The sequence below is a fragment of the Lynx canadensis genome, chromosome C2, assembly GCF_007474595.2.
Source record: "Lynx canadensis isolate LIC74 chromosome C2, mLynCan4.pri.v2, whole genome shotgun sequence".
NCBI classification, from domain to species: Eukaryota; Metazoa; Chordata; class Mammalia; order Carnivora; family Felidae; genus Lynx; species Lynx canadensis.
The window spans coordinates 6,777,228-6,790,569 of NC_044311.2; the positions used below are offsets into that span (position 1 = coordinate 6,777,228).

The 13,342-nt window shown below is 41.7% G+C and overlaps 1 protein-coding gene across 1 annotated transcript in view; it reads right to left on the reverse strand.

The window, feature by feature from the left end:
- Positions 1 to 216: 216 nt before the first annotated feature.
- The window catches only part of SCN11A (sodium voltage-gated channel alpha subunit 11), an 84,804-nt gene continuing 71,678 nt past the window's right edge, over positions 217 to 13,342 (reverse strand). Inside the window, exons 24-26 of the mRNA XM_032594643.1 lie at positions 9,900 to 10,000; positions 4,623 to 4,893; positions 217 to 1,693 (exon numbers count right to left, since the gene is read on the reverse strand). Coding sequence (XP_032450534.1) covers positions 663 to 1,693; positions 4,623 to 4,893; positions 9,900 to 10,000 — 1,403 coding nt within the window. The 3' untranslated portion in view covers positions 217 to 662. The remainder of the gene's footprint in view (positions 1,694 to 4,622; positions 4,894 to 9,899; positions 10,001 to 13,342) is intronic.

The following is a 13,342-nucleotide window of genomic DNA, read 5'->3' on the forward strand; positions in this document are numbered from 1 at the left end:
ATGTTTTTTTAGTGTGCCATCTGAATGAAAGGCCAACTAAAAGTCTCATTTATTTATTTATGTTTTCGAAATGTATATAACGGAGATTGCAGCTGGTGAAAGATAGGGTGGTAACTGAGAAGTCAAGATCATGCCTTAGGTTCAAAACAAAACCAAAATACTAATGGCTGGTAAAAAAAAAAAATATCTGCAATAGGTTATTTATTTATTGGCAGGTTTTGAATTTTTACTCATCATGCAAAGGAGTTATATGGGATAAGCCACATACTTGCATCGGGGAAAACACTGAACGAAGGTATTGAACAATGTGCTTAGAAACAATATGGAAAAACACCATCTACAGTTCTAATGTGGTTTTTGTTTTGTTTATTCTTTTTTTTCTCCATGATTTGAACTGTGTTTCAATCCTAACATTGGCGTGTCCTCTACAGCCCTTCTAGTGTCTTCCTTGCTAAGATACTGCCAGTGGTTGATAGTCAGGCAGCCTTATCGTGTATCTCTGTAAGAACCATTTGAAATACACATTGACATATCACTTCTTTTAGGCAGAAAAAGAAACGGGATGGCTATTTTGGGGAGTCAGTTGCTTGTTCACACACCGAGCTGTGGACCCCTGGAGCTGAGAGGCCGGAGGCAAGGTTGTGAGGCTGTGAGGTAGGGGCTCAGTCGTAGTGGACCTTGCCCTCGGCCACCCCGGAGCTGGAGAGGTCTCCGTTGCAGAGTGTCTGGAGTGGTGAACGAGGCCCGTCTTCTAAGGCACACATGGACATCTTCAGCTTGTATTTTCGAAAGGCCTTTTGAATAACAGCAGCACATCTTTCCTCTTCCTTCCTCTTGGTGGTGGTGACTATGGGTTCGTACAACTTCTTGGAAGGGTTGGCCTCCATGAACTTCTCCTCCATCATTGCTTTCATGCTGTCCAGGCCGCTGGAGTCACCAAGTACCCTAGTGGTGAACGCGAAGAGGATATCCAGGCAGTGGAGGCGATCTCCACTCACCATGGGCAAGTCCATCATTAGGAACTGAAATCTGTTTGGCTTTGCCACCCGTAAAGGCTCAGGAAGGGCATCGGCAAAGTCCGAAAGGGCAGGATACTTGATAAACTGTGTTGCCTCTGGGTCAAACTTTTCCCAGACTTCATAGAATATTTCAAAGTCATCTTCACCCAAAGGGTCCTCGCTTTCTTCAGTGGCAGTATTGAAGTTCTCTAAGATCACAGCAATGTACATGTTGACAACAATGAGGAAGGAAATGATGATGTAACTAACAAAGTAGGCTATGGCTATGGCAGGGAGGTGACGGCTGTCTAAGTTGGGGTTGCATGAATCATTTGATTGCAGCATGGGCCTGAGGAGGGCATCCCAGCCTGCCGAGGTGGTGATCTGGAAGAGACAGAGTATGCTGCCAACAAAAGTCTTGAAGTTGAATAGGTCATCAATTCCAAACCCTTCCTTCACTTTGCAAAAGCAGTTCATACCAAAAATGGCATAGATAAACATAACCAGAAAAAGCAGAAGACCGATGTTGAATAGAGAGGGAAGGGACATCATCAGAGCAAAAAGGAGGGTTCTAATTCCTCGTGCTGCCCGAACAAGTCTCAGGATCCGACCAATCCGAGCCAAGCGCACAACTCTGAAGAGCGTTGGAGGGAAGGGAATGTGCTGCTGGTTCTCCAAGGCAGAAACCATGGCACCTTAGGAGAAGGAGATAGGTCGATTAATTTCCAGCAGGCACACTGCTTTCAGATCCAGCTTGTCGCTCCTGCCTCGGAATCTTAGCGTGGCCGACTTTTCTCGGTACTTTGCAATTTACGCACCGCACGCTTACCCATATCAGGGCAATATCTATCTGTGCCTTAACTTGGAAAATAATTTCCAAGCACTGTACAACTTTAAGATGGGACTTTGGATGGAATAGGAGATGATCTAAAATATTGAAGGCACCCAAGGAATGGAAAGAGAATGCAGTTTATAAAAGGCTATTTTGTGAGTTATCTCATACACTCGAAGTACATTTTCTGTGCCGGGTATTGAAAGTCATTCACGGGATAAATAGTTTTCCATATTTGTTGGAAATGGAAGTGGAAAACAGATGGAAAACAGGTAAACTAAGGATGGAGTCCTTCAGATTAGAGCGCAGGGAGAAGTGTCTGTTACCGAAGGTTGGCTTGAACCTGAGCTGTCATCAGAAACTGTGGAAACCCTAACCCCAAAACTCCTTAAAAAGGCCAGTTACTCTTTGTGTAGGGGAATGTGCGCACAGCCTGCTACAGGTGATGACAGGGCTGGAGGGAGAAGGTGTTGGGAGGCTCAAATCTGGGCGGAAGCTGCCATGGGCGTCTCATATTTGTCAATATGCTCATCCCAAGGAAGGACTCCTGGGGTCTGCTCAAAAAGCTTGAGGGACTGGAGATACTTTCCGTATTGCTGTAGACACCCCCCAAAAGAGCATCTCGAGCAGAGGTTTCCGCAAACAGCTGAATATTTGCCCTAAAATGTCATCCTGTTCTCTCATCGCCTGCTGTGCAAGGAAATGATACAGGATTTGAAACAGCTCACATTTTGGCCTAAATATTATAGAACGGCTGGAACCTGCTTACCCTGTGTAGATATGGCCTTGGTCTTGCTCTGGGGGGTCCTCTGAGGTCATTAGCGGGGGGTGGGCAGCCAGAATTGTCTGCTATCACCTAATGACTAAAGAGAAGTGGTGGATAATATACTTCACCAACTGCCCTGTTGTGCCAATGAAGTTAAATTCACATGTTAATTTTGCAGCCAACGCTGGTAGATGTGGAATTTATTAAGTTCCAATTTAGCAACAACTGGAGGAGGTCCACCCTTTAAGGCCACCTCCTCCACGAATATTTCTCTGACTAATTGCGCCAACAGTAATCCGTCCGTTATCTGAGCTCAATTCTTCTGGGTACCATGAGATTTGGTGTGCAGCTAATTTCTCGGTTTCTGACTCTTTAAGGTGAGTAAGTCTCAATACGTCACCTGCCTCGTTAACTCCTAGAGAGTTTCACTTTGACTCGCACTCATTTTGTATTTATCTAAAAGCTTAGGAAAGAGCTTGAGAAAGCGTAGAAGCTTAGTGTTGGGTGGCATATCTATCTACTGGCAAAGGCAGATAAAATGCTGCCCACATCGGTGAGTAGGATTTGGCTCAGCGCATGCATTTTCTCATCCACTGGAGCAAAATGCGATACAGGGCTCTGCTGGGGTCTGTTCAAATTGCCTAGCAGTTGTTCAAAGGACAGAAGTAAGAGATATTCCCACAAACTGCACAATGGCTGGCACTGCCTGGAAGGAGCTCAGTAAGTGGTGGGATAAGTGAGCTGCTCTCTACATTTTGGAGGAAGGGCTCTTCAAGTTCTCCGAGGGCTGTGCCAGACCCATCCTTACCACGGTTTTCTGGTTTTGCTGTTGGTGTCAGTTTCACCAGGACTTGGGATTGGAAGTGATTGACGAAGATAAGCGATCCATTTCACTGTAGGCGTGTGCAAGGATCTATTGCTAAACTTTATCTACATAAGTTTCATGGCTTAGAAGCCAGAACAGACTATCATCTGTACCATTTTCTCGTTCTTGGAAACATCGGCATTGCTGCCGTAGTGATAGGAACCAAAATATTTTGATCTCGCATATCTGTTGAACGCATCCTTTCTGAAGGAGCACAAAAGCTCCCACTTGTGAAATCAGTTTTCATTATCTTCATTGCTTTTTGAACTACGAGAATGGCCTCTGGGTGGTTGCACACAATTATAAAAAGTCAAATTATCGGTTTAGTTAAAAGCAAACTGCAAAAACCCAGAGTGTTAACTCTCACGGTTTAGCCATGAAGAATTTAATTTCAAAGTTGATGTGTGTGTGTATGTATGTGTGTTATAAAAGGTATACAGCAACAGCTCTTTTTTTTCTGTATTCTTCTTCCATAAATCTTCTAGGTAATCCTGCTTATGTTAAGAAAAATATACTGATTATAGAGTAAGGCTGGTTGGTGAATGGGGTCCAAGCAGTAGAGACAAGCATCGTTCATGCTGTGGTTTAGGTTAACGTGGGATTCAGAATAAAGAGAAAGCTCTGCTTATCTTTAGGACACACTCTTGGAAGCCCAATTTGGAAGCCATGGAGGCCCTGTATAGGAGGTGAGAGAGGGCCTAGGAATGTCCCAGGGATACAGTAATTGTGATCTGATATCCACATGGATTTTGAACTAAGGAAAACCATGGGAACTAAGTGCCAAATCCTTCAAACTAAAAGATGCTGACGAGAGCTTATAGTTGCACAGGAAAGGTAGAGCTTTGGCTCAACTATGTGACTGTACCAGGTACCCTCACAAACACTTTAAGGTCATCTTAACTTTGTCTCTCTCCACTGAATAAATGGATCCGCACATTTATTGGACTCTCTATTTCACTCATGTAAACAGTCAAGAGAATGAAAATTGCTCCGTATCTCCTAGCAACTTCCCAGGAGAGAATGGCATCAGTACACCTATTTTTTCAGAATCCACGTTAAGCCTAATTTGTTGCGTTGCGGATAGTCTGGACACGCTACCAAATGATAAGATTTACTTCTAGCTCTCAGATGAAGGCCCCTCTGGCTTCTGATTTTACTTACTAACAATAGAGAGAACCACGATCACACAGTCGAATAAGTTCCAGCCATTGGTGAAGTAGTATTGCCTCAAAGCAAAGATTTTGATGAGACACTCAATTGTAAAGATGACCACAAAGGCCAGGTTGAGATCCTCAAGGATGGCTTTTGTGTCTTCGGGATGGTTATTTGATTCAGCCATCATGATAACCATGTTGAGGAAAATGAGGATGATGATGATGACGTCAAAGACCTGGTTTGTGACCAGGTCGAACGCGAGACCCTGGCATTTATTCTGAGAGGGGGAAAAAAAAAAGAAATCTTAGATCATTTTGCATTGTAAGAACGAAGTCACGTACATAAGGAAGACACACACGACAGAATTTGTCCTCCCTTACAATTAAAGCAGTTTCTTGAAAAATGAACACCCTTTTTAAACAAGAAATTCTTGCATATACATGTTCATTTAAATTTAATTACATGACTGCTTTTAAGCTGTAGGCTTACAGCTTTAATTCCATTTTAAAACACAAAAAATTAAAAATTCTTAGTAACAGCATAACTTTGATGTGATGGATGATGTTTTGCTAAAATAGAACAGCTCATGTTGGATTTAATGACAAAAAGATGACCTTTGGTCTCTATACTTCATCTGTTTCTTTACTTTGACTTCAATAATACCTGCTCACATAAGTATGCTGGACAAAATGGAATTCACATCCCCAAGGCTCCGTTCATTAATTCAGAATAGTCAGACCTTGTACTTAACCCAAACTCTGTATGCGAGCAGTTCTTGAATGCCAATGTTCCACATGTGGCTCACTTGAAAATAAGGCTAGGTAAATGGGATTGTGAGGCAATGATTACTAAAGACAGAAGTGGAAAAATGATTTCATTGTATTACTGATGGTGAACTTGCACAGTGGCTGGTACACAGATGGCCATACGATGCACAGTTGCTCTGGTACAGGTTCTATCTCAAGTTTGCACACCTAACCCACCACACGCAGTGATATGACTCAACTATTCCACTATATTTTCCGTAATCTAACGGCTGCGAAGCACTACTTTGCTCTTAGTGGAAAGCTATTCTTGAACACAAACTCAGACACTAATATTGCATGGCATGCTTGACTATAAATTGATTGTTTTATAATATATGTACATGTTAAGGTATTTTGTATTATCACCCAATCAAAATATACACACGCCAGTCTACTTGGAAAACTCCTAAACCCCTAAGAATCATCGTTAGAACCCTAGCATCTGTTACGGTAATCGGGCAAAAGATGATGGTTGCTTGTGGTGGTAATAGTGGAGAGAGATATAAGCATTTAGGTCGAAGAGCTAAGAGGGAAGTAAATACAGAAGGAGTGTGTTTTCATGGCGGTGGCTGGCGGGAAAATGATAAGCTGAGGCTATCATCTCAGGCTGGTGGAACCGGGCCAGCCACAGAGCAGACAATTCGGAATTTCGGAGGGAGATGTTAAGATCTGTCCTGAGAACACTGAGTTTGAGGCACCAGTGAGGCATCCGAGGGCCCTGGGCAGGTAACGGTATGGGTACGGAGCTCAGGTGCAGAGCTGGAACGCAGACGTGGAGTTCAAGGGCACCAGTGCCGACATGACTTAAAACCATGAGAGTGAACGGTATCAGTCAGGAAGGGCGAGAGCAATGAGAAGAGGGGTTAGGGACAGCACTGGAGGGATACTACACGTAAGTTGGTGTCTTCCAAATTTTGTCCCAGAATCATTAAAGGAGTCTGGAGGAGAAACTTGAAAGTCAATTGCATTTGCTATGTGAGAATGCATCTGGGAAGTCAGAAAGGAACTGGAGAAAAGGTACTTTTAAGGGCGCTGTCCGGGGAAGCCCAGTGAGTGGCAAGAATTAAGAGTGAGGGAGGGTAAGCCTAGGCCTAAGAGTTCAACTCTGACAAACAGAGATCAAGAATACAAGGTAGCTAAGTTGGCAGAGATAAAAAAGCATTTGCATGTACAAAAAAGCATTAGAATGTACAGTGAATCCTGCACCTCAGTATCATTTTTAAACCAGTAATGGAGCCCCCTCCCCCCCACCACTGTGTGGATGGTTCAGGAAGAATCAGAAATGACTCCAGATCCCTTCCTCTACCGTTAAAAAGAAAATGCATCACTGCTCAGGTAAAAACAGTTAGATTCCCCCCCATGCAATTGTTATTCATCTGTTCCAAAGATAATATTTAGATTTTAGAGATTGAAAAAAGTCAGTAGGAGGGGCGCCTGGGTGGCTCAGTCGGTTGAGGGCCAGACTTCAGCACAGGTCATGATTTCACAGTTTGTGGGTTCGAGCCCCGCGTCAGGCTCTGTGCTGACAGCTCGGAGCCTGGAGCCTGCTTTGGATTCTGTGTCTCCCTCGATCTCTGCCCCTCCCCCACTTGCCCTCTGTCTGTCTCTCTCGCTCTCAAAAATAAATAAGTGTTTAAAAAAAATTTTTTTTAATGTCAGTAGGGAGATCAAGTTGCAAGTTAAGTGCTAACAGCTGATGTAAAGTCCTAAATTCAGGGACATCGGGGAGTATGTATTTACCTCTTGCAAGACTGCTGTCTGGAACATAGAAGTTAACGTAAACGTGATGCGTTAACTGGGGAAATGATACTCGGTTGTTGGAATCGCTCGGTGTGAAGCTATGACTGGTAAGCTGCAGCTACACGGGGGATTACGGGGTGACACCTACCCGCAGACAATCCATGGGCCACAAACGCCATAAGACACGGTTCAAGCACGGAGGTGGCAGCTTCCCTGGGGTAAAGTAGCTCGTGCCCACTGGAAGCTCGGCGCTTGCAGCCTAGCATGCAAAGTGCAGCGGAAAGGCCTAGAAGCTGCATCTGTGCCCTTGCAACATCTGTCTGGCTGTGTGCTGCCTTGCTTGCTTCATACCCTTTACGAGGTCGACGGGTAAATACATGGGAACATACTGTGTCTCTTGAGTCTTCCAGTTAATTTCAAACCTAGGACCAACCAGTCCCGAATCAGCGGTTGCACAACACCCACGGGCAAATAAAAATTCTCTCTGTCTTTTTTGTTGGCTCGAGGTCAAATGACAACCTCCTCAAATATAGTTATATCATTAACCTCCCAGTGAAAAATTCTTCCTGGTATAAATTCTAAACCCTTTGCCCGAACACTCACAGGTATTTTTAGCGCAACGCAAATATTTAATCCTAGTGGCGTGGACTCTGTGTGGACCCTCGAACATAACCTCTCACTCAGCTAATGGTCACGGACAATACACGCTGTGCCACGCTCTATTCTGCGTCACGGGAATAGCAGTAAACGAAACATACCTTGGATCATTTGGGGTCTCGTGTTCGAGTAGAAGTCTCTATGTCCTCTACATGCTGCAGACATCAAGCCCCTCTTCCATATTGCCTTCCTGAACTTTTCAGCCCCCTCCCTACCTTGAAACTCACTTGTCAGAGCTGTTAACTATGGCTAGCCATCCCCTTTTAATCTGGTGTGCCCCAATTCCAGAGCCTCAATTAAGCTGCAAGCCTGAGACAGCCCCAGACTACCTGAGAAAGCACGATTCACAGAGAGCAGGGGTCAGATCTGGCCCGCAGTTGGTTTTTGTGTCGCCTGGGAGCTCAGCATGGGTGTCACATTTTTTTTTTTAATGTTTGGGGGAAAACTCACGAGAAAAAAAAAAATGTCAGCATGTGAAAATTAAAGAAATCCAAGTTTCAGTGTCTATAAACCAAGTTGCCCTAGAACACAGCCATGCTTTATGACCATTAGTTCAATACTGTCTACGGCTGCCTTTGTGCTAATGCCAGAGTGGAGACCACGCGGTCCGCAAAGCCTGAAATGTTTACTATCTGACCCTTTGCGGAAAAAGGTGTGTCAACCCCCGACACAGAAACTTCGTGGTAAATGCTGGTGAGGCGGAAGCCAGTAGGCATGGCCTAGACTTCACACCAGAAAAGACCGGTCAAGGATAGTATAAATACATTTTAAACTGGTCAAGATTTAGTCAAAACTACAGGGAGAAATCACCTCACACCTGTCACGGTGGGCAGAATTAACAACGTAAGAAACAACAGGTGTTGGTAAGGACATGGAGAAAAAGGAACCCTCTTGCCCTGCTGGTGTGAATGCAAACCGGGGCAGCCATTGTGGAAAACAGTATGGAGTTTCCTCAAACACTTAAAAGTAGAACTACCTTAAGGTCCCACAATCGCACTCCTAGATATTTGCCCAAAGAACATAAAAATACTAATTTGGGGGGATACATCCACCCCGATATTTATAACAGCCTATCTACAATAGCCAAATTATGGGAACAGTCCCAAGTGTCCATCAACTAATGAATGGGCAAAGGTGGATATACACAATGGAATATCACTCAGCCATAAAAAGAATGAAATTTTGCTACTTGCAACAACATGGAGGGAGCTAGAGCCAAGTGAAATAAGTCAGTCAGAGAAAGACAAACACCATAGGATCACACTTGCATGGGGAATTTAAGAAACAAAACCAACGAGCAAAGAGAGGAAAAAGAAAGAGAGAGAGAGAGACAAACCAAGAAACAGACTCCTAACTGCAGAGAACACACTGAGGATTACCAGGGGGAGCTGTGTAGGGGGAGGGGTGAAATAAGTGATGAAGATTAAGGAGTGCACTTGTCGTGGGGCACCTGGGTGGCTCAGTCAGTTAAGCGTCCACCTCTTGATTTCGGCTCAGGTCACGATCTCACGGTTCGTGAGTTTGAGCCCCGCGTTGGGTTCTGCAATGATAGTGTGGAGCCTGCTTGGGATTCTCTCTCTCCCTCTCTGTCTCTCTGCCCCTCCCCCACTTGTGTTCTCTCTCTCTCTGTCTCTCTCTCTCTGTCTCTCTCAAGAAATAAACGTACAAAAAAAAAGGGGGGGAGTGCACTTGTCGCAATCATCACCAAGTGATGTACGGAAGTGTTGAATCACTATACTCTACACCTGAAACTAATATAACACTGTGCGTTAATCACACTGGAATTTAAAATTAAAAAAGAAAAAAAGATTTAAACTGTTAAGTTCACATCATTGCAATAAGCATATTCTAAATACCTATTGTGCGCTTACCAAAAAGCAAATGAAAGGTTTTTTGCCCAAGTTCTTATTATTGAATTTGAATGTCTCATTTCCTTAAAGACACTAGTGTATCTGGGTTTTTATGGAGTTCTTAGATAATGTGTGTAAACTTAGAAAATAAAGGAGAATGGCACAGTAGACATCTGAGCTCAAGACTACTTAATAGATCTATGTGTTTAGAACAAATCAGTTGCTCTCACCAGAGGCCTCGGAATGGGCTTTTGAGGTTTTTTGGATCCTAATTTTTTCATTGCATTATAGTATTTCTTCTGTTCTTCTGTCATAAAAATATCTTCACCACCTAAGTATATGGAGAAGATGAGAGCTAATTATCATTAACAGTATTTTTTTTTTTTTGGAAACAAGTTCCAAATTTTCAGAAACAGTTTCAAAGTTCTACTACATTCTATCCTAAAATTCCAGTGGGAAGCCAAAGAGGCGGGACTCTAGGGGAAGGCTGAAAGGTAACAGGGTTTAAATTAAGGAATGAGGAAATAATGTTACTTTTATCAGCTATATTTTACTTTTTAGAATGTGAACAAAGATTACTTACTCTTTGCAAACAGCCATGGAATCTTTACAAGAACTGAATATATTTCAGGTTTCATAAATCAAACCACAGTGCAACAAAAATCTAGTAACAAACATTTAAACAAAAACTCTCACGAAGTGGCAATTAAAATTCTCCCAAATAAGTGTATAAATGCACATACCACCATTAATAGGATTTCATAAGATTTGTTCCGACCAATTCTCAGAAAACAGTAACAACTAGAGAGCTTTAAATGTCACTATTGAGCAAGAAAGAATAGAAATATGAACAAGAATTTCTGTTTCTGGAAAATTTGGGAGGGAGTAAAATATCTAGAAATGCTGGGTAAATCAGAACAAATTCTTTTAAAATGTACAGCTAAACTGGCACAAAAGACAGGAAAATCTCCAGGGTCTGAAAATCAATAGTGATCAAAAAAGACAGAGAGTAGGAAACTAGCTTGAAGCCATTGTGGGCCAAGAGCATTTGCTAATCTCTGTAAAAACTAGAATCTTGGGCCTTAATAAGTATAAGGGAGTCATGAGGGAAAAAGGCAGTGGGTTTATGCCAAGATGCCTCCATGAATCTGGGACTCCCCAAGTGCTACCAATGAAAGGGTGAAGAAGAAAACAGAATCTGTCTGTTGGTGGAGGAAGATAAGTAGGAAACTTAGTTTGGACTCGGGGTAAATATCCAGTCTTCCCTGATAATTTGTGAATCCAGGCCCGCCTTGATGACAGTGTGGGATTTGAATTTTCACCACTACCAATGTAGACCAAAAATATACAGCCTTATGGCAGTGTTTTCAACAATGGTGCTGGGGAAACTGGATATCCCCAATTTTCCCAGCACTAAGAATAAAGGTAAATCCTTAACACCACACACACACACAAAATACTCAAAAAAGATCAAAGACATAAAGGTAAGATCTAAAACAATAAAACTCTTAGAAGAAAACATAGGACAAAAACTTCACAACGTTAGATTTGGCAATGATTTCTTGCATGTGATGTGAAAGGCACAGAGAACAAAATTAAAAAGAGACAAATTGGACTTCATGAAAATTTTTAAATTTTGTACATTAAAAGACATTATCAGTGGAGCCAAAAGGCAACTCACAGAATGGGGGGAAATATTTACATATATATATATATATATGTATATGTATTTATTTTATATATGTATATATCATATACATATTTTTCTATGATTTTATTTTTAAGTAATATTTATACCCAACATGGGGCTCAAACTCAAACCCAAGACCAAGAGTCACATGCTTCACTGACTCAGCCAGCCAGGTGCCCCTTATATATCAGAAATCATGTATCTGATAAGAGATTAATCAGAATATATGGAAAACTCCTAAAACTAAAAAACAAAAAAAAACCAAACAGCCAATGTCAGAGAAATGACTATCTGTGTTCTCTTCTAGAATTTTATGGTTTTAAGTCTCACATTTAGGTTTTTGATCCATTTTGAGTTTATTTTGGGGTATGGTGTTAGAAAGTGGTCCAGTTTCATTCTTTTACGCGTAGCTGTCCTGTTTTCCCAACGCCACTTATTGAAGAGACTGTTTTTCACCCATTGTATATTCTTGCCTCCTTTGTCACAGATTAATTCACCAGATAAGTGTGCATTTATTTTTGGGCTCTCTATCCTGTTCCATTGGTCTGTGTGTCTATTTGTGCCCCGGTGCCATGCTGCTCTGATTACTACAGCTTTGTAGCATATCTTAAAATCTGAAATTGCAATACTTCCAGCTTTGTTCTTCTTTCTCAAGATTGCTTTGACTCTTCAGGGTCTTTTGTGGTTCCACACAAGGTTTCGTGTTATTTGTTCTTGTTCTGTGAAAAAATGCTGTTGGTATTTTGATGGGGATTGCATTGAATCCATAGATTGCTTTGGGTAGTACGGACATTTTAACAATATTAATTCTTCCAGTCCATGAGCATGGAATATCTTTCCATTTGTATCATCTTCGATTTCTTTCATCAATGTTTGTAGTTTTCAGAGTATAGGTCTTTCACCACTGTGATTAAATTTATTCCTAGGCATTTTATTCTTTTAAGTGTAATTATAAATGGAGTTGTTTTCTTAGTTTCTCTTTCTGCTACTTCATTATTAGTGTATTAAAATGCTACCAATTGGTGGGTATTAATTTTGTGTCCTGCACATTTACTGAACTTATCTATTACTTCTGGTAGTTTTTTGGTAGAGTCTTTAGGATTTTGTTCGTATCGTTTCATGTCATCTGCAAATAGTGGCAATTTAACTTCTTTAACAATATGGATGACTCATTCCTTTTCTCTTGTCTCACTCTCTTGTCTCCAGCCATGGCTGGAACTTCCAGTACTATGTTGAATAAAAGTGCCAAGAGTGAATATCTTTGTCTTCTTCCTGATCTTAGAGGAAAAGCTCTCAGTTTCCCCTCCACTGAGTACGATGTTAGCTGTGGGCTTTTCGTATATGGCCTTTAATACGTTGAGGTATTTCCTTCTAAATCCCCTTTGTTAAGAGTTTTTATCATGAATGAGTGTAATATTTTTGTCAATATTTTTCTAGATGTCTCCTGAGGCAAGGGGAAAAAAAAGCAAAGATAAATTATCAGGAGTACATCAAAATAAAAACTTTTGCACGGTGAAGAAAACCATCAACAGAACAAAAAGGCAACCTACTAAATGGGAGAAGACCTTTGCAAATGATTTATCCAGTAAGGGTAAATATCCAAAATATATAAAGAGCTTATACAACTCAACAACCCAATTAAAAAATGGACAGGGAACCTGAATAGACACTTTTCCAAAGAGGACATACAAATGGCCAACAGACACATGAAAAAGTGCTCAACATCACTGTTGGGATCTTGATGCAAATCAAAATCATAGTGAGATATCACCTCACACCTGTCAGAATGACTAAAATAAAAAGGATAAGAAAGAACGAGTGTTGGCAAGAATGTGGAGAAAAAGGAACCCTCACGCATGTTGGTAGGAATGCAAAATGGTGCGGCCACTGTGGAAAACAGTACGGAGGTTCCCCAAAACATTAAAAATAGAAATAGCATATGATCCAATAATTCTACTCCTGGGTATTTACCAAGAGAAAATG